Raw genomic sequence first — 21283 nt, 5'->3', positions numbered from 1 at the left:
ATAGGATGCGCCAATTCTGGCACTTAGCCTCGCTCTTCCACGCTGCCCTGGTGCGGTGGCAGGGGGTAATAGGGTTGGGGTTGATGTCAGCTTATAATGCCAGCTGACATCAAGCCCAGGTTAGTAATGGAGAGGCGTCTATAAGACACCCCCATTACTAACCCCATAGTCAAAGTTAAAAAAAACACAAACACCCAGAATAAAGTCCTTTAATTGAAATAAAGACACAATCCTTTATTGTTCTAAATTAAACCATACTTACCATCACGCCCATTCCAGCTGAAGCCAACGATCTCCTGCAATAAAAGAAAAATAATAAAGCAACCTCATCCTTACCTTTCCATGGTTCCCACGACAGCTTCAGCTCTGCTACATCGAGATGACAGGCTGGACCGCAGCAGAACGCTGCCATCCAGCCTGTCATCCCGCAGACACTGAGAAGCGCAGGCTTGCTTGCGCTCCACAGTGTCTCTCTGTGAGGGCATCCAGATGAGCCGAGTTAATGTCCAATGAACTCGGCTCACCTCATGCACGTCACTGACAGCGTGGGAAAATTCTCCTGCACTCAGCGCTTCAGCGTGGGAGAATTCTCACACTGAAGCGCTGAGTGCAGGAGAATTCTCCCACACTGTCAGTGACGTGCAGGAGGTGAGCTGAGTTCATTGGACATGAGCTCACCTTATGCACGTCACTGACAGCGTGGGAAAATTCTCCTGCACTCAGCGCTTCAGCGGGAGAATTCTCACGCTGAAGCGCTGAGTGCAGGAGAATTCTCCCACGCTGTCAGTGACGTGCAGGAGGTGAGCTGAGTTCATTGGACATGAGCTCACCTTATGCACGTCACTGACAGCGTGGGAGAATTCTCCTGCACTCACCGCTTCAGCGTGAGAATTTTCCCACGCTGTCAGTGACGTGCATGAGGTGAGCCGAGTTCATTGGACATGAACTCGGCTCATCTGGATGTCGTCACAGAGAGACGCTGAGCAGCGCAAGCAAGCCTGCGCTTCTCAGTGTCTGCGGGATGAGAGGCTGGATGGCAGCGTTCTGCTGCGGTTCAGCCTGTCATCTCGATGTAGCAGAGCTGAAGCTGTCGTGGGAACCATGGAAAGGTAAGGATGAGGTTGCTTTATTATTTTTCTTTTATTGCAGGAGATCGTTGGCTTCAGCTGGAATGGGCGTGACGGTAAGTATGGTTTAATTTAGAACAATAAAGGATTGTGTCTTTATTTCAATTAAAGGACTTTATTCTGGGTGTTTGTGTTTTTTTTAACTTTGACTATGGGGTTAGTAATGGGGGTGTCTTATAGACGCCTCTCCATTACTAACCTGGGCTTGATGTCAGCTGGCATTATAAGCTGACATCAACCCCAACCCTATTACCCCCTGCCACCGCACCAGGGCAGCGTGGAAGAACGAGGCTAAGTGCCAGAATTGGTGCATCCTATGAATGCGCCATTTCTGGGGCGGCTGACGGCTGGTGTTTCTAGCCTGGGAGGGGGCCAATATTCATGGCTCCCTTCCTGGGCTATTAATATCAGCCCCCAGCTGTCTGCCTAGCCTTTGCTAGCTATTAAATTAGGGGGGACCCCACGTCATTTTTTTTGGGGGGTCCCCCATTTTAATAGCTAGTAAAGGCTATGTATTCAGCTGGGGGCTGATATTAGTAGCCTGGGAAGCTCCGTGGGTATTACCCCCTTCCCAGGCTTCAAACATCTGCCCCAGCCGTCTGCTTAACCTCCGCTAGAGCCTAAAATTAAGGGGAACCCCACGCCAATTTTTTTAATAATAAATCCTTTATTTTAATACTAAATGACAAGTACAGTAACCAACACTATCACTGTACTTCATATATATGTGACTGACATGTTTCTATCTATCTAATCTATGTGTGAAGCTCTATTCTGTCTGTTATAAATTGTCGGGTACCGCTGCTGAATTGCCGGCCGGCTTTTTTAAAGAGATGGTGCATGAAAACACTATTATTTTTTTTGATAAATCCTTTACGCTAAATGACAAGTACAGTAAGCAACACTGTCACTGTACTTCGTATATATGTGGCTGACATGTTTCTATCTATCTAATCTATGTATGATGCTCTATTCTGTCTGTTATAAATTGTCGGGTACCGCTGCTGAATTGCCGGCCGGCTTTTTTAAAGAGACGGTGCATGAAAACACTATTATTTTTTTTGATAAATCCTTTACGCTAAATGACAAGTACAGTAAGCAGCACTTTCACTGTACTTCGTATATATGTGGCTGACATGTTTATATCTATCTAATCTATGTGTGAAGCTCTATTCTTTCGGTTCTAAATTGTCGGGTACAGGTGTATTCCGCTGCTGAATTGCCGGCTTTTCATGTTTCACTGTTGGCACTGTTCCCATCGATTTGGGCAATCACTGTAATGCCACAACCACCATGGCTGTGGCATTACAGTGAGTGGCAGACAATCCCTGCATGATTGGTGCTCTAAATAGCGCCAGACATGCAGGACACGCTTTTGGTGCACGAACAGTTATCGAACATAACCTCGAACAGCCGAATTTTTTGCAAATCGTTCGGGTTCGTCGAACAACTCGAACACCGCCCAAAACAGCTCGAATTTGAGATTGGCGAACAGTTCTAGTCGAACACCGCTCATCTCTAATCATGACTACTGGGTTGCCACACTCTTAGATCCCCCAAACTTTTCGATCAACCTTTTCATTTTTATAAAGACCAAAAAAATGGTCATTTTTGAAATTATAAGCATTAGCAGGTTGTTAGAAACTGAAATCAAACAGTTTTCAACTCAAAACTTTATTCTAGGTGATGTTACATTTTCACATAGGACCCCTTGTTCGAAAGGAGCTTCTGAACTCTCTCGTCCATTGAATTTGTCAGGTTTTGGATGGTTTCTGCTTCAATTGTTTTGCATGAGGACAGAATACCCTCCCAGAGCTGTTGCTTAGATGTGAACTGCCTCCCGCCATCATAGACACTCCTTTTAATGATGCTCCAAAGGTTCTGAATGGGGTAGAGGTCAGGGGAGCATGGGGGTCACACCATAAGTTTGTCCCCTTTTATGCCCATATCAGCCAGAGATCAGATGTTTTATGTGCAGCATGAGATGGTGCATTATCATGCAGAAAAATGATCTTGCTGTGAAATACACGGTTCTTCTTCTTGAACCATGGCAGGAAGTGCTGTTTGAGAAAATCCACATACATTATGGAGTTCATCTTTAGCGCCTTCAGGGATCCTAAAGGGGCCGACAATCTCTCTCCCCATGATTCCAGCCCAAAACATTACTCCACCTCCTCCTTGTTGGCGCTGTAGCCGTGTTTGCGTGGGGTGTCCATCAACCAGCCATCCTCCACTCCATCCATCTGGACCATCGAGCGCTGCACGGCACTCATCCGTGAACAAAACAGTTTTGAAATCAGTCTTCATGTAATGTTTGGCCCACTGGAGCCGTTTCTGCTTGTGTGAAGTGGATAGAGGAGGTCGACAGGATGGCGTATGCACAGCTGCAAACCTCTGAAGGACCCTGCATCTTGTTGTTCGGGGGACGTTGGAGGCACAAGCAGCTTCAAAAACTTGTCTGCTGCTATGACAAGGCTTTTTTGCCGCTGCTCTTTCAACCTGACGTAATTGCCTGTAGGAAAGAGTCCTCAAGTTGCCCTTATCAGCACGCACACGTGTGTACTGTGAATCAGCTACATACTTCTTGATTGCCAAGACACTTCATCCTGATCATCGCACAATGTTGATTGTAGTCATGCCTTGACCTAAACACTCCACAATTTGTTGCTTCTCAGCAGCCGACACATCCTTTTTCTTTCCCATTTTGGCAGAAAATGTAGGCTGCTTAATAATGTGAGACAGCCTTGTTAAGTAGTCTTGCCTTTCATTGGACACACCTGCCAAACTAATTAGCACAGGTGTCTGCAATTGCTTACAGTGATATAAAGAGCCCTGACACACATCACCATCAATGAGTTTAACTGACAAACAAACAAATTCTTCCCTTATCACTCCTAAACACTTTTTGCATAATAATTTGGAACGCAGTGTACATGTGCTTTTCCACAAAACACCAGTGGTTCACGTAGTGAATCTTACAGTTCTAACTTGCCAACCGTGGTCTGTATGGAGTTGTTCAATAAAGGGCCCAAAATTAAGATAACATACATGGGAGAGGTCTCTATGAATAGGAATTCCTAAGTATTTGATACCCTGTGAGGGCCAGGCAAAGGGAAAGTTGGACTGGATGGAATCCTATATGGATTTGGGGAGGGAGACATCGAGGGCCTCAGACTTCGCTGCATTGATTTTAAAATTTGACCATGTAACAAAGTGATCTATTTCAGCCATAACAGCATGGATGGATATATGTGATTGAGTGATATATACTAGGACATCATCAGCAAATAGAGAGCACTTGTACTCGGTGCCTCCCACCTCAATCCACCTAATATTGGGGTTATGGCGAATTGATGAGAGCAGGTGCTCCGTCACTAGGATGTATAAGAGAGGGGACAGAGGACATCCCTGCCTTGTCCCATTGGTGATTGTGAAAGGTGATGAAAATGTTCTGATGCACCCCCTGGGCCTTGGGACACCCGGAGCCGGACCCTTTTTGGTGGATGCTGGTGGTTGTAGTCTTCGTGGCGGCGACCCGGTTCCGTGGCTCAGGGTGGTCAAACCAGTGGCGGAACTATTTATGTGGTTTTGATGTTTAAATGTCCGACTACGCCACCCGTGGATTGCGGTCAGAGTGAACCGCCGCTGCAGGGCAGACCGCTGAGGCTGGTGTTGTGGGTGCAGCAGAGCGTAGCATAACTCCCCACGGGAGGAGTATAGCCTCAGGGCAGTGTATGCGGAGGATGGGGGTGATGGTGCAGGGCAGCAGCAGTAACGACACGGAGTCAGTGATGCAGTCCAGGGCCTTTACTCACAGTTCTTATTATCCAGACCACGTCTGCAGGTAACGGCTGCCCACGTCGTACTGTGCTCACCAGGTGAGGGGCTCAGACAACTCCCAGATAACTTTGGAGCGCTTCACATGACCCCCTTTGTGTGTCCTTTGTCTGGCCTTTCTTACCAACCCTTCTGTCCGGCTGCCTCGGGCCTCCTCTTGGTAAACTTGGCGCCAGTTTCCCTGACCCTATGTGGTGCCTTCCTAGCGGGTGTAGCGAGGGGCTGCGCCACATAAAATGTCACAGCCTCCGGTTTCTAGCTGAGGGTCGTTTCCTGCCTCCACTAGTTTCGGGGACCGGTCTCCCCCTTTGGCCTGACCCCTCCACGCAGGTGGATTCGGGCGTGCGGTGGCGACTCGCCCGTCCGCACCCCTGGGATCCCTTCATTCCTCGTTCCTGGAGCCTTCTTCGCTCCTCTTCCTTCCTTCTCCCTCTTCCAGGCCTGGGCCTCTGTTACTAGGCCCGCCTCCGGAGCAGAGCTCATGCAGAGCCCCTGCTCCCTGCCACTTCTGCTCAGACTTCTCTGCACTGAACTAAGATGGTGCCCACCTTTTATACTCCCTTTTCAATGAACCCAGGAACTGCTTCCTCCCTGCTCCTGCACTACAGGGTTCCCCTTCCTCAGTGTTCCCTCCCCCCACTCCAGCCAGGGACAGGGACTGTCGTGCCCATCTCAGAGGCATATTGGTCACCCTGCCCCACGGCAATGTGGTGTAATGCATGCAGGTGTCGGGTCCTGATCCACACTCCATCCTTACCTGAGAGTGAGATATCACACCTCTGGGTGAGGTGCAATACCTCTGTAGCAACCGAGCCCTCAGGGTGCTACAGTTCCATTTATCTTCAGCCTAGGTGACGTATTGTGATACAGGGCCGTGATTTTGGGTATAAAAGGGTCCCCTAGACCCCTACCCCAAGCTTTTTAAGAGAATCATATATGGCGTGCCAGGAGACTCTATGGAATGCTTTCTCAGCATCCAACGAGAGTATCTAATTACAAATTTTTAACTGCATCTAGCCCAGGAAATACTTTGTGCCTAGTAGCAGTGTCTGCTAGTCAGCGGATTATCCCGGCTGTTAAGCAAGCTACACCACCTGTAGTTTAGACACTTAATTTTTTCAAAGGAAATGCTTCGGGACCATGGGATACTCAGTGAAGAGCATCAGGAGGCACCCCAAGGCATAGGGGCTGGGACTGGCAGTAGGATGCCTTGCGGTGGACAGCCGAGCTCGATCCTTATAAAAGCTTTTTAACTGCAGCAGCTTTAGTGGACGCTACTGGAGCTGGAATTACGCGGCTGCTGGCATGAGACTTGCCCTCCAATAGATCCTTGTAAATGGATTTAAAGTGTATTCATTCAAATTAGAGAGACAATTTAAATTAAAAAGCTTAGAGCTGCCTCCACCACAGGGGGGCTCGCTCGACCCACCAGCGGACAGGCACCAGTATTGGGAGACGGGGGCTGGCCGTCAGGGTTCACCGCGGATCTGGCACAAACCCGGCGACACGGAGGTGGCACGGGCAGGAGCGGACTGGCCGTGTCGGCTTCTCACTTTTTGGATTTTAGAAGGGCATGACATGCCTATATCTGTGTCTCCCCCTCCTTTTACCCCTCCACCTCTTTTATTTTCGCATGACTATATGTACTTGTCACTTTTCCATGTGTTAGTTATGTCTTCTGAGCAGTTTGTCAGCTTTTGGACACCTTTGAAGGTGTTTTCTATGTGTTTCTATGTGTTTTTGTTTGCCTGCCATTGGTTTTAACGGTGTTCGAAGGTGTTCGACGAACAGTTCGACGAACAGTTCGGCGAACACACGGGTGTTCGACGAACCGAACCGAACTCGAACACTACGGGGGTGGCTCAACACTAATTCCAAAAGAGGATTTAACTCTTAACATACAAGTCAGCTCTCTCCAGTCCATGGATTTCTATACGGCAGTTAGCAGCTCATCACCTTCCCCCTCCCTCTCATTGCCCAGCTGCAGTCATAAATCTTTTCTCTTATCACTCCTGCACAATCACAATCCCTAGCACCCAGCATTATGGCTCTCACTGTTTCAAATGTCCTGTTACCTCTATATGCAAATAGTAGAGTAGACTCACAACAAACCACCCACTGAGAGCTGAATGTTTTACATCAGAACTTGTAGTGAACTTTATAGATTTACTGATACTACAGCTCTGATACTCACCAGAACTGTCCCTCAAAGAGAAGCACCCGCCCTGCCTGATACCAGGAAGTAAGGAGACTAAAGAGACTGCTCTGAGCTGCTCAAGAGACATCTTGAGAATACCCCTTTAAAGGACTGCATCTCAATAGCAACACCTCCAAGTCACTTAATAATAATCATAATAATAATAATTGCATATCCTTACATTCATATAATATATACAGTGTTGTGCAAAAGTTTTAAACAGTTGTAGAAAAGATGCTGCAAAGTACGAATACTTTAAAAAAGCCTTTTGCTTTCAAAACAGTATCAAAACATCAATTCTTCTAAGTTCACCTGCACATAAAGTTGATCCAAGTCTGGCAGTAATTTGTGGTTTATTTCATTATTAATGTTGGAATGCAAGTCTTTTCACAATCACTTACCTTCCATTAACACAAGCAGAATATCACGTAAAACAGTAACTGTTGTGGCCAGCACAAAAATGGAGAATATAAATGTGCAAATTGGGTCAGCTATCTTGTACGCTGGCTAAAATAAAAAAAATATGATCACTTATTCAGTATTAATATTATCTTAAAAATTCTTTACAAATTTATTTACTCAGACATGTATTCCTTACACCTTCTAACTTAGCCCACATTATCACAGTGGTTTTCTATTTCCCCCATGCAGTCTAAAAAATATATATATTTTCTGCCTGTAAATCTTATTATAAAAATCACTATATGGAGGTAATACTTCTGGAAGCTACATTTCCCATGATGACTTGCTTTGACGTTAAAAAGGGGTGCATGGCCAAATCAGATGCGTATTTATATAAATGATCATTCCAAATTGTGATCGGGGTGATGTTAAACTACAAGTGTAGGTCTAAGGCACAGGGGAGGCTGCAACCTGTGCTTTGTGCAGCAGCATACGTGTTACAGGCAATGCTCAGACTCTAACCCTCTGCAGGAAAGGTTGGAAATGTTTAGGGTGAAAAGCTCCAGGAGTGAAACAGACTTGACAGTAGTGTATACAGGGCTTTGGGTTGTCTGAAACACTAGGCTTCTTTAATATTCAGGGGCGGACATACCATTGGTGCAACCTGTGCATTTGCCCAGGGGCCCAAGAGCTAAGGGGCCACTACCACCTCCAAAGCAGGAGGAATTGAACTGTAAAGAGCCCATACACTGTTCATGCACAGGGGCCCTCTTCTGTTTATGTCCGACCTACGAGCATGCTCAGGTGCTCGCCGAGTATCTTCAGCGTGCTCGGGTGTTATGTTTCAGTCACTCTGTGCTCATGATTTGTGACTGTTTGACAGCTTTAATACATGTGAGGAATGCCTGTTTCTTAGGCATTCCTCACATGTATTAACCCCTTCGCAACCCTGGGATTTTCGGTTTTTGCATTTTCGTTTTTTGCTTCCCTTGTTCCCAGAGCCATAGCGTTTTTATTTTTTGCTCAATATGGCCGTGTGGGGGCTTATTTTTTGCGGGATGAGTTGTATTTTTCAACGCCATTACTAGTTTTACCATATCATGTACGGTAAAACGGGAAAAAAAATTCCAAGTGCGGTGAAATTGCAAAAAAAGTGCAATACCACAGATGTTTTTTTTAAAATTTTTTTACCACGTTCACTGAATGCTAAAACTGACCTGCCATTATTATTTTCCAGGTCATTACGAGTTCGTAGAAACCAAACATGTATAGGTTCTTTAATTATTTAAGTGGTAAAAAAATATTCCAAAGTTTGCTAAAAAAAAAAAAATGACGCCATTTTCCAAGACCCATAGCGTCTCCATTTTTCGGGATCTGGGGCTGGGTGAGGGCTTATTTTTTGCGTGCTGAGCTTAAGTTTTTATTGATACCATATTGGGGTAGATCCGATGTTTTGATCGTCCGTTATTGCATTTTATTGCAGTGTTGCGGCGACCAAAAACGTAATTCTGTCGTTTAGAATTTCTTTCTTGTTACGCCGTTAACTGATCGGATTAATTTTTTTTTTATATTGATAGATCGGGCGATTCTGAACGCAGAAATACCAAATATGTGTGTGTTTTTTTTTTTTTATTATTTTATTGTGAATGGGGCAAAAGGGGGGTGATTTAAACTTTTATATTTTTTTAATTTTTTAATATTTTTAAAAACATTTTTTTCACTTTTTGCTTGCTTCTATAGTCTCCATAGGAGACTAGAAGCAGCACTTGTCTGATCGCCTCTGCTACACATAGGTGAACAGCAGATCGCCTCTATGTAGCAGAAATGGTCCTGTGCTATGAGCCCTGACCACTAGGTGGCTCTCATAGCGATCAGCTCATGACAACCACTGGAGTCTGCTGCAGACCCAGGGTTGTCATGCCAACGCATCGGTGACCCGCGATCACATGACGGGGTCACTGATTGGCGGGGTAAGTGACTCGCTTCCGGCGCGGCGATGTTAAATGCCGCTGTCAGAGATTGACAGCGGCATTTAACATGTTAACAGCTGCGGATGGATCACGATTCCACCCGCGGCTGTTGCAGGCACATGTCAGCTGTAAGAATCAGCTGACATGTGCCTGATTCAGTGCGGGCTCAGTGCCGGAGCCCGCACTGAACCGAGGGTTGCAGCCTGTTGCGTACAAACACGGCACAGGCTGTAAAGGGGTTACAGTTGCAAATCATGAGCACACCGTGACTGAAACATAACACCCGAGCACGCTGAAGATACTCGGCAAGCACCCGAGCATGCTTGCCGAAAGAGTTAAAGGAACATACTCGCTCATCACTATTAAGGATTCTTATGGGAAACAAGATTTTTCTCTGCTGTTTCCATATATTAAAAAGTCAAAAATACACAAACTTTTATATACTTATACTACCTATAGTCTCAATATAATACTACATTATAAGGAGCGCATGGTATCATGTGTCCTTTCCCCTGTATCAGTATATAGAGAATGCTCGGAATGTTGGAAAACTTCCGCTACTGATGAGTTTCTGTATTATAAACTGACCTTGAAGTATATGATGAGTGCACTAATGAGCACACTGACGCTCTGAAACAGGTCTCCAATGACATGGATGAAAGCGGCACGTATACTGGCATTAGTCTGAGGCTTGTAATCAGGTGCCATATGTTGATGCTGACCTCCGGAGTGACTGTGACCATGTCCTGTATTATGCAGGACCAAAGCCAAGCTGTCAAGTCATAACAAGGAGAAGCCGTCGTGAGCAAAAACTCAACAATTGTTATACGCTTAGGATTGGACAGAGGAAAGAAAGTGTTATAGAAAGTTTAGAAAGTTGGAAAGTTAACTGGGAGTTAAAAAAATGTATTTCTACATTTATTTTTTTTAACTCCTTTCATTCCTGTGCTTTACATATTTTTCCTCCCCTTTTTCCAAGAGTCATAACTTATTTTTTATTCTTTGATATAGCCATAGGGTGCCTTATCTTTTGTAGCATGTAGTTTTTAATTACATCATTCACTTTATCATATAATGTTCTGAAAAAGGTGAAAAAAAATCCAAGTGGGCCAAAATGGTGAAACCAATTGATTATTGATCTTTTCGGTTTTGTTGGCCTGGTCACAGGATTCTTCATGTCAGTATGATTGCCGCGATTCCAATCCTGTATACATTTTTCTTTTTATATTTCAGTGTTTAAAAATAATTCAGAACTTTTGTGTCGCCATTTTTTGAAACCCATAACTTTTTCATTTTTCAGCAGATGTACCTACAGTGGTGGCCAAACGTATTGGCCTTCCTGCAATTCTGTCAGATAATACTCACTTTCTTCCTGAAAATGATTGCAATCACAAATTCTTTTGTATTATTATCTTCATTTAATTTGTCTTCAATGAAAAAACACAAAAAGAATTGTCCTAAAGCCAAATTAGATATAATTCCACACCAAACCTAAAAAAGGGGGTGGACAAAAGTATTGGCACTGTTTGAAAAATCATGTGATGCTTCTCTAATTCGTGTAATTAACAGCACCTGTAACTTACCTGTGGCACCTAACAGGTGTTGGCAATAACTAAATCACACTTGCAGCCAGTTAACATGGATTAAAGTTGACTCAACCTCTGTCCTGTGTCCTTGTGTGTACCACTTTGAGCATGGAGAAAAGATAGAAGACCAAAGAACTGTCTGAGGACTTGAGAAACCAAATTGTGAGGAAGCATGAGCAATCTCCAGGCTACAAGTCCATCTCCAAAGACCTGAATGTTCCTGTGTCTTCCGTGCGCAGTGTCATCAAGAAGTTTAAAGCCCATGGCACTGTGGCTAACCTCCCTAGATGTGGACGGAAAAGAAAAATTGACGAGAGATTTCAACGCAAGATTGTGCGGATGGTGGATAAAGAACCTCGACTAACATCCAAACAAGTTCAAGCTGCCCTGCAGTCCGAGGGTACAACAGTGTCAACCCGTACTATCCGTCGGCGTCTGAATGAAAAGGACTGTATGGTAGGATACCCAGGAAGACCCCACTTCTTACCCCGAGACATAAAAAAGCCAGGCTAGAGTTTGCCAAAACTTACCTGAGAAAGCCTAAAACGTTTTGGAAGAATGTTCTCTGGTCAGATGAGACAAAAGTAGAGCTTTTTGGGAAAAAGCATCAACATAGAGTGTACAGGAAAAAAAAGAGGCATTCAAAGAAAAGAACATGGTCCCTACAGTCAAACATGGCGGAGGTTCCCTGATGTTTTGGGGTTGCTTTGCTGCCTCTGGCACTGGACTGCTTGACCGTGTGCATGGCATTATGAAGTCTGAAGACTACCAACAAATTTTGCAGCATAATGTAGGGCCCAGTGTGAGAAAGCTGGGTCTCCCTCAGAGGTCATGGGTCTTCCAGCAGGACAATGACCCAAAACACACTTCCAAAAGCACTATAAAATGGTTTGAGAGAAAGCACTGGAGACTTCTAAGGTGGCCAGCAATGAGTCCAGACCTGAATCCCATAGAACACCTGTGGAGAGATCTCAAAATGGCAGTTTGGAGAAGGCACCCTTCAAATATCAGGGACCTGGAGCAGTTTGCCAAAGAAGAATGGTCTACAATTCCAGCAGAGCATTGTAAGAAACTCATTGATGGTTACCGGAAGCGGTTGTTCGCAGTTATTTTGGCTAAAGGTTGTGCAATCAAGTATTAGGCTGAGGGTGCCAATACTTTTGTCTGGCCCATTTTTGGAGTTTTGTGTGAAATGATCAATGATTTGATTTTTGCTTCATTCTCTGTTGTGTTTTTTCCTTGCAAGCAAATTAAATGAAGATAATAATACCAAAGAATTTGTGATTGCAATCATTTTCAGGAAGAAACTGAGTATTATCTGACAGAATTGCAGGGGTGCTAATACTTTTGGCCACCACTGTATATGAGGGCTTGTTTTTTTGCATGATGTCCTGTTATTCATTGATGTCATTTTTGGGTATTTAGATGTTTTGATCATTTTTTATTGCATTTTGCACAGGAAGTGCAACTATGAAAAAATGGCAATTCTGGCATTTCAATTTATTTTTTCTTTATCGCTTTTACCATGTGGGTTAAATAATTCTATATTTTGATGGATTAGACATTTGTTGCCATAGCAATGCCAAATATGTTTACTTTCTTTATTTTGAAATACTATTACTTTTCCAGAAATATGAACGTCCAGCTCAGTCAAGTGCATTTTGCAGGGTAATTATCTCCCAGAGGAACAGAGGATTGGGCATGTTGAAATCCAACATGCCTAATTTTTCTTGCTCCTGATATGAGAAAGAGAATCTGGTGACATCAATATTCACTAGATGTTCAGCTGATCCAGCAGAAATTTAGCGCCATATAAAAAAGTGCAATATAGATGACAGTAATAACAATTCATATATGTTTCTCTATATGAAAATTCCTCAGGGGTGGAACAATGGGTAGGCAGAGTAGGCAGCTGCCTAGGGAGACCACTAGGAGGAGCACATTTGGTGAATGATACAGCAGAGAAGGATATGCAGGATGTATTGGATCTTGTGACAGATGTGTAACAGTGTGGCCAGCTGACCCTGTATTGAGGACTGCAAATATGTGGAGGGGATAAGGATGGAGAGAATTATATGGGTTATATAATCAATAGAAATCCTAGGGATTTGGGAAACTAGTTTAATGGGGCAATTAATTTACAAGTATTCACCCAACTTCTATTCTAAATTCCATACTGTACTTATGTTCTAGTGGAATTTGGTTGCCAATTTACTAAGGAAAGTGACATCTAATTAAAAGAACTAGGCACAAGTAACAGCATTTTTTTGTTCCTCCATTAGCATTTTTGGAATAATGAAAGAAAAACTAGAATATTCCTTTATGGTACATTCACATTGTCTGTAAATTGCACCTGAAAAAATCAATTACAGAATTTGACATGAAATCCACAGCAAAATCTGCATGTTTTATATATGGATATGTTGTAGTGGATTTGCCATTCATTCCAACCCTGTGCAATGAAAATGGGTGAAACCAGTCGTGAAAATCTTGAATTCAATTGATCGCAGTTCAATTTCTACGTGGAGAAAAAGAGTGAATGAAGGAGAGAAAGAAAGAAGAAAAGATGGAAAGAAGAAAAGAAAATAGAAGAAAAGAGAGAAAGAAGGGAAGAAAGAAATAGGGGAAGAAAGAAAGAAGGGAAGAAAGAAATAGGGGAAGAAAGAAAGAAGGAAAGAAAGAAAGAGGGGAAGAAAGAAAGAAGGAAAGAAAAAGAAAAAAGGAAAGAGGGAAAGCGAGAATGAATGAAAGAAAAGAGAGAAAGAAGGAAAGAAAGGAAAAAAAGGTAAAGAAGAAAAGAAAGAGAAAGAAAGGAAATGAGAGAAAGAAAGAAAAAAATGAGAGAGAAAAAAAGAAAGGAGGGAAGGAAAGAAATAGGGAAAGAAGAAAAGAAAGAAGGAAATTAAGATAAAGGAAAGAAAATAAGAGAAAGAAGGGGAAATAAGGAAAGAAAGAGGCAAAGAAGAAAAGAAAGAAAGAAAATGAGGGAAAGAGAGAAAAAGGAAAGAAAAAAGTAAGAAAGAAAATAAAAAAGAAGAGATAAAGGTTATGCTGATGATAATGTGCTTTATAATATTTGGATTCTGCGACCATTAAAATGTCAGTTTTGAGAGCCAAAAAAAATGTAAAACTCCAGAACTTACATTACATTGGCGCCTAATGCGCAGGCGGATGTCATGAGCATAACTGTACCATCTATGGTGTAATCGGGGTAGAGGATTCTCTCACAAGCCAGATAGACCAGTACTGCTGTCACCACCCATATGGTGATCATGGATAACAAGGCACCAACAATTTCTGAAATAAAAATATACAAGCTAAATGTTTTATAGGAAAATGCAGTAGATCCATATTCTGACACATATTGTATTCACTGATATTGTACTGGTGGAAATCCGTTTTTCAGATAATTATTGCACCAGAGGTGAGCAGGTCGGCTTCCCCAAAATTAGCTTGAAGAGCCATAATAGAAATGTGTGTTTCCCAGTGCACATACATTGGTATTGGTATACCTGAGACCAATAGGGTAAAGTACATATACGTAAACTAAACTTTAGAATATAGAAGCAGCATTTCTTAACTTTTTGGAAGTTTCCAAATTCAATAACATCTGAAGGTGGTGAGGTTTCCAAAGGATCAGGATTGATCATTACCAGATTAAAAGGGTATTGATGACATTTTCTTAGGATAGGCCATCGATATCCGATTAGTGGTTGTCTGGCACCTTGCTGATTAGTTGAATGAAGGGCTTTGTCTTCTTCATTAATTACCAAAACACAAGTGAATGGGACTAAGCTACAATACCAGATACAGCCACGACTGTGTGTGCGGCACTGTACCTTGGATGACAATGAAGTAGACATGACACTCCATTTACTTGACTGATAGAGGTGCCAAAAGTCAGACCCCATCAATCATATATTGTTGGCTTACCTTAAAGGGGATATCCCACAATTACAAAGTATCACATATACACATACCGCTGGTCCAAAGATCAGGGGTCTTGTGTTTCCCATAAGGTGGGCCCCAAAGTTAGGACCTCTGTGAATAGGTGATAGGTTGCAATGATGGTTGGCCTCTTTAAGATAGTCCATCAATAGTTCAGTCTCCAACAAAAAAATACTTAACATTGTACACTGAACATTTGGGGGATGTTTCTGATCCAGCAGGCTGGTTCCCAATTGGAACTTTACTAACATTACTCTAGATCAGACTGGCCCTCTAGCTGTTCCAGTCCACTCTGCGGCCCAAAACAGCCAAAAGGCTGAAACAGTGACCCACCAGTTGCGCCCTGCCTGCCGTCCATCCACCGCCCTCCACTGTCACAAATATCCGCATCCTCGGAATGCCGACAGTGGTGAATGCATTGACAGAGGATGGTGCCACCGAACCCTTCTTCCATCTATCAGAATGTGAGACAGCAGACGCAATGATGTCATTTCATCGCGTCAGCTGTGCACTGTGGAGAGTCAGTGCACCGGAGAGAGGAGCAGAGCGCCGGGGGAATGGGAGCAAAGTTAGTATGTGGTGTTTTTTTTTCACGTGTATGGGATGTTTGTATGTATATAGGAAACAATGTGGGATTCCGCTGTATATTAGAGGCTATGTGGGACTCATTCTGTGTATTAGAGGATATGTGGGGCTCATACTGTATATTAGGGCTATGTGTGGCTCATGCTGAATATTGGAGGCTATGTGGGGCTCACACTGTATATGGGAGGCTATGTGGGGATCTTGCTGTCTATGGGAGGCTATGTGAAGGCTCATACTGTATATAGGGAGGCTATGTGGGCTCATGCTGTATATAGGGAGGCTATGTGGCGCTCATGTTGTATATTGGAGGCTATGTGGGGCTCATGCTGTATATGGGAGGCTATGTGGGGCTCATGCTGTATATGGGAGGCTATGTGGGGCTCGTGCTGTATATTGGAGGCTATGTGGGCTCATGCTGTATATGGGAGTTTATGTGGGGCTCATGCTGTATATGGGAGGCTAGGTGGGGCTCATGCTGTGTATAAGGAAGCTGTGTGGGGCTCATGCTGTATATGGAAGGTTATGTGGGGCTCATGCTGTATATTGGAGGCTATTTGAAGCTCATGCTGTATATAGGAAGGCTATGTGGGGCTCATGCTGTATATGGGAGGCAATGTGGGGCTCACGCTGTATATAGAGAGGCTATGTGGGGCTCATGCTGTATATGGGAGTTTATGTGGGGCTCATGCTGTATATGGAGGCTATGTGGGGCTCATGCTTTATATGGAGGCTATGTGGAGCTCATACTGTATATAGGATTCTATATGAGGCTCATACTGTATATAGGAGTCTATGTGTGGCTCGCACTATAAGGGAGGCTATGTGGGGGCTCATACTGTATATAGGGAGCCTATGAAAGGGTGCATACTGTATATAGGAGCTATGTGGGGTCTTATACTGGATATAAGGAGCTATGGGGGGCTCATACTGTATATAGTGGGCTGTGTGTGGCTCATACAGTATATAGGAGGCTGTGTTCTGGCTCATACTGTATATAGGGGGGAGTCAGCATACTTAATTCTGCTCAATATTAAGTGAAACAATTAATATTAATATAAACTAATAATTATAATTTATATGTTAATATTAATATGGAGAAGAATTAATTTCAGCCTATTGGTTTGGCCCTCCACAGCAGTCAAGGTGTCTCATGTGGCTTCTCTGGAAAATTAATTGTACATCCCTGCTCCAAATGCATCGATTTGCACAGGTCACCTAGGGGAAATATTGAGACTTTTGTTTGCTTGGACCTTGACTACAATTTGATACCTGCTCTGTACCAGCCATATGTAAGTGTCTTTGTTGCTGGCTTTGTTGACAACCACAGGGAGCAGAGACTGATCAGGAAACTGGAAAGATCCACGAAAAGGTGAGCAGCGTCAGATACAACAGCCAGGCTTCCAGCAATGTATCCACCTGAAATAGAAGCAGACAAGCAACTCTAAGATTAGTCAAGAAAAATGTGAATCTTTCTTTGGTATGGAGTTGACTCGCCTCCTGGGCCGTGGGGTACCCGGAACCGGGCTTCTGTACGATGCTGGGGGTAGTAGTGGCAACCCGATCCCGTGGCTCAGGGTGGTCAGACCAAGTTGTGGCAGTCTATCAATCAGTGCTTTAAATGTCCGACTACGCCACCTGTGGATTGCGGTCAGGGATAACCGCCGCAGCAGGGCAGGCCACTGGGGCTGGTGTTGGTGTGCAGCACAGAGGTAGGATAACTCCCCACGGGAGGAGTGTAGCCCCAGGGTAGTGTAGGTGGATGATGGGGGTGATAGTGCAGGCCGCAATAGTAAGAGTTCAGAGTCCGCTTAAAACAGTTCAGGGTCTTTATTGTAGGTATTATTAATGACCCAACAGTAGTACCGGTTAGGAATGGGCCTGGGTGTCTGAGAGCATTCGGGGAACCCCACTGGTCAGGGTGAGTGTGTAGGCCTACCGTTCTCTCTATGTTCTTTCTGACTATTCCCCTCTTCGTGGTGTAATAGCCCACGTCCCTGAGCTGGCCGTGCACTTCTCACCTGTATGGCTTGCGACTCGGGCCTTGGGTACCTTTTGCTTTCTCCTCGCTGTACTGGTCCCTCTGTGTGGTGGAGCCTCCAGGCTTCTTAGGCCAAGGGACCTGAAATCCCTCGCAGGTTGGTTCTCTGCTGCTGGGCTTATAACCCTGACAGCCTCGGACCCCAATGTCCGGTTGTGTGATTCTCTCAGCCCTCGTCGCCTGTCCCTGGCTTGCAGTCTCTCCTCTGCCTCACGGACTCCTCAGCTGCTGCTGACCTGTCCCTTTTCTCTGAGAACCCTTCTGGTCACATCAGAAGTGGGTTCTGGTCTCTCTAACCCTGCCCCAGTTCCAGCTTTTATAGGGCAGCCAGCTCCCCCTACTGGCCTGGGACAGGAGGTGCTGCATGCTAATTGTCCCTAACCAGGGAACCTCCCTCCTGCTCTCAGACACAGATTATTGTTTGTGGCATCCAGGCCTGGGGTGACACAGAGTGAATGCAGATCTGGCACCCAGAGAGTGATGGTCATTGGGCCCCTCAGTAACTACCTTAGTTATATCCCATTGGAGCAAGGTTATTACACCTAACTTTAATGTATATACTGAGAATCTATAGCCCTGTTGGGCTTCCTAATGCCCATATGGTCATCCTGGACTCTCCTGCAGTATCTTAATGTCTCAAAGTCTAAAAATATAAATTCATCTTGCACCCAAAACGTGTTACTTATTCATTAGTGATGAGCGAGCATGCCGGCTACTGCTCGGTGCTCGCCTGAGCATCTCACTGCTCGAGATGCTCGGCACTCGACGATTATTTCCGGGATTGCATAGCAGGAGCTCGGTTCCCCTCCCTGCATGTTTGGCCCTCTTTTGAGCGCCAATGAACATGCAGGGATTGTCTGCCACTCACTGTAATGCCACAGCCATGTTGGTTGTGGCATTACAGTGATTGGCTGGCCGCACAGCGCCATCAGGTCTATATCAGACCTGGCGCCGCCATGCTCGTCACAGTCTACTCCGGAATCAGGCAGGGAGAGGTGCTGCTGAGCTAGGGAGAGATTTGCTTGTTTCTTAGTTAGTGTAGGTATACCACAACATATTCTACACATATCCATCTCAACTAACAGTTGTAACATACCTGGCGGCGTCCTTGCATAGTGGTCCATCTCCCACTGTGCAAGAGCGCGCACTTGATCTCCTGTCCAGAATGTCTCTCTGGCTTCCCTCCATGCTGTCTGTTTGTGTCTGTTTCTGCTGCTTAAGGGCGGCGCCCGATCACTTCCTGCTTTTTGTACCTGCTGTGGGTCACACCTCTTGTGCGTCCTCAGCCTATTGCTGTCTGTCACCTGGTATATAGCTCAGCTGCTCCCATCTATTCCTGCCTGAGCATAGTGTTTCATTCAGTGTGTGCTTGCGCTCTGAAGGTGCCAGGTCCCGTTCTGTGTTCTCTTGTCTGCCTATCCTGGAGGCTGTATTTCCAGGCCTGTCTGAACACGCTCCTAGCCTGTTCCTCCTGCCTTCTAGGGGCCGATTACCTAGACCTGTTCCTGTATCTTGTCTGACCTGTCTGAACACGCTCCTAGCCTGTTCCTCTCGCCTTCTAGGGGCTGATTACCTAGACCCGTTCCTGTATCTTGTCTGACCTGTCTGAACACGCTCCTAGCCTGTTCCTCTCGCCTTCTAGGGGCTGATTACCTAGACCCGCTCCTGTATCTTGTCTGTCCTGTCTGAACACGCTCCTTGCCTGTTCGTCCTGCCTCTCTGGGGGCCGTATTCCCAGACCCGCTCCTGTATCCCGCTGCAGTGTTGGTCTCCTCCGTACACTCAGTTCCAGTCTGAACTCTCTCCTATCCTTTACCTGTTTTGCCTCTATGTCCGTTCCCTTCCTTTTTCTGCAGAGTCTGAACTCGTACCTAACTCCTGCTTGTTGTCTCTGTACTCCCGTTTGTGAGTTTGTGGTCCACTCGCTACTTCACTGCAAGTACCCTGTGGGTGTCTGGCTCTGCCTTTCCCTTCCTGTCTGTTCCGTGTGAACAGAGCCCTGTCCCCCCCTACTCTGCCTAGCCTGCTCTGACTCCTTTGCTCACCGCTCCGGCGGTTCTAGTCTGCTCTGACTCCTTTGCTTACCGCTCCGGCGGTTCTAGCCTGCTCTGACTCCTTGCTCACTGCTCCGGCAGTCCTGTCCTGCCCTGCTTCTGCCCACTGCTCCGGCAGTCCTGTCCTGCCCTGCTTCTGCCCGCTGCTCCGGCAGTCCTGTCCTGCCCCGTTTCTGCCCGCTGCTCCGGCAGTCCTGTCCTGCCCTGCTTCTGCCCGCTGCTCCGGCAGTCCTGTCCTGCCCTGCTTCTGCCCGCTGCTCCGGCAGTCCTGTCCTGCCCTTCTTCTGCCCGCTGTTCCGGCAGTCCTGTCCTGCCCTGCTTCTGCCCGCTGTTCCGGCAGTCCTGTCCTGCCCTGCTTGTGCTCGCTGCTCCTGCAGCCCCGTCCTGCTCTGTTCTTGCCCACCGCTTCGGGCGTTCCCTCTCTGCTGTGGTTGTCTACCGCATCTGCGGTTCTGTGACCCAGTCTGTACTGGGTCTTAACCTTTCTGTGCTCCAGCCCGTCCTTTCGGCCAGTACCTCCCTGCCTGCATACTCGCCTGTATCCACCCATCTGCATACCTGCCGTGTTTGCTCATATCCACCAGTCTGTGCCAGCCTAACCTGCCTGTTCCTGAGTCCCAGTGTGTACTGGGTCCTATCCCGCCTGTGTTCCTACCTGCTAGTGCCTCCCTGTCTGCACTCTAGCTGTGCTTGCCTGTACCCCTCTACCTGTATTGTTCCTGAGTCCCAGTGTGTACTGGTCCTATCCCGCCTGTGTTCCTACCTGCTAGTGCCTCCCTGTCTGCACTCTAGCTGCGCTTGCCTTTACCCGCCTGCCTGCATACCAGTCGTGCCTGCCTATACCCTCCAGTCTGTACGCCAGCCTAACCAGCCTGATCCAGTAATCCCTGTGTGGGTCAACCCCCGTGTCCGGAGTTTGACCTGGAGTAGCACCTGGTCCCTCTGCCCGGTTTCTCCCTGGTGCACTGGCGTCGTATGCCGTCTTGCCATCTTGGTCGGATCGGCCAGATACTTAGTCACGCCCCTCCAGGCACTCTCCGGTTCATGGTCCAGTGGAATCACTACAATCACACGCACACGCCGCTCAGCCCGGGCGTGTGCATAACAGCATGCTCAGGCCTGCTTTGCTCCCGTTGAGCCCCACGGCCTTCGCTCTCTGAGAAGTTTTCCAGCGAATACATGCATTAAAATAAATAAATAAAATTTTTTTTTTCCTTAGCTGAGTTCCAGGCGAATTACGCACCGTCCAGATGGATCTATCAGCTCTCGTTCCTGCGGATCCGCCACGTTACTATGGGGATCCAAGACAGTGTCGTGCATTTGTGGAGCAATGCATGCTACACTTTAAGGCCTACCCTCTCTATTTTCCTTCCGATTGGGCTAAAGTGGCCTTTATGATTGACTACCTAGCGGGTGATGCCTTGAAATGGGTCACCCCCCTATGGGAAGCATGGGATCCTGTCGTCCTTGACCTGCAGGCCTTCCTGGTGGCCTTTCGTATGGTCTTCGAGGACCCTAACCCTGAAGCCCCTGCTGAAG

At 45.9% G+C, this 21283-nt stretch overlaps 1 protein-coding gene across 1 annotated transcript in view; it reads right to left on the bottom strand.

Annotated features, from left to right (window-relative positions):
* The window catches only part of SLC30A8 (solute carrier family 30 member 8), a 101305-nt gene that overhangs the window by 23228 nt on the left and 56794 nt on the right, over positions 1–21283 (bottom strand). Inside the window, exons 3-6 of the mRNA XM_073676792.1 lie at positions 16922–17068; positions 14263–14416; positions 10122–10305; positions 7563–7668 (exon numbers count right to left, since the gene is read on the bottom strand). Coding sequence (XP_073532893.1) covers positions 7563–7668; positions 10122–10305; positions 14263–14416; positions 16922–17068 — 591 coding nt within the window. The remainder of the gene's footprint in view (positions 1–7562; positions 7669–10121; positions 10306–14262; positions 14417–16921; positions 17069–21283) is intronic.

The sequence above is a fragment of the Phyllobates terribilis genome, unplaced genomic scaffold (genome assembly GCF_046119375.1).
Source record: "Phyllobates terribilis strain yellow unplaced genomic scaffold, ASM4611937v1 Scaffold_4__5_contigs__length_816908805, whole genome shotgun sequence".
Classification (NCBI taxonomy): Eukaryota; Metazoa; Chordata; class Amphibia; order Anura; family Dendrobatidae; genus Phyllobates; species Phyllobates terribilis.
This window is presented reverse-complemented; position numbering and strand designations above follow the sequence as displayed.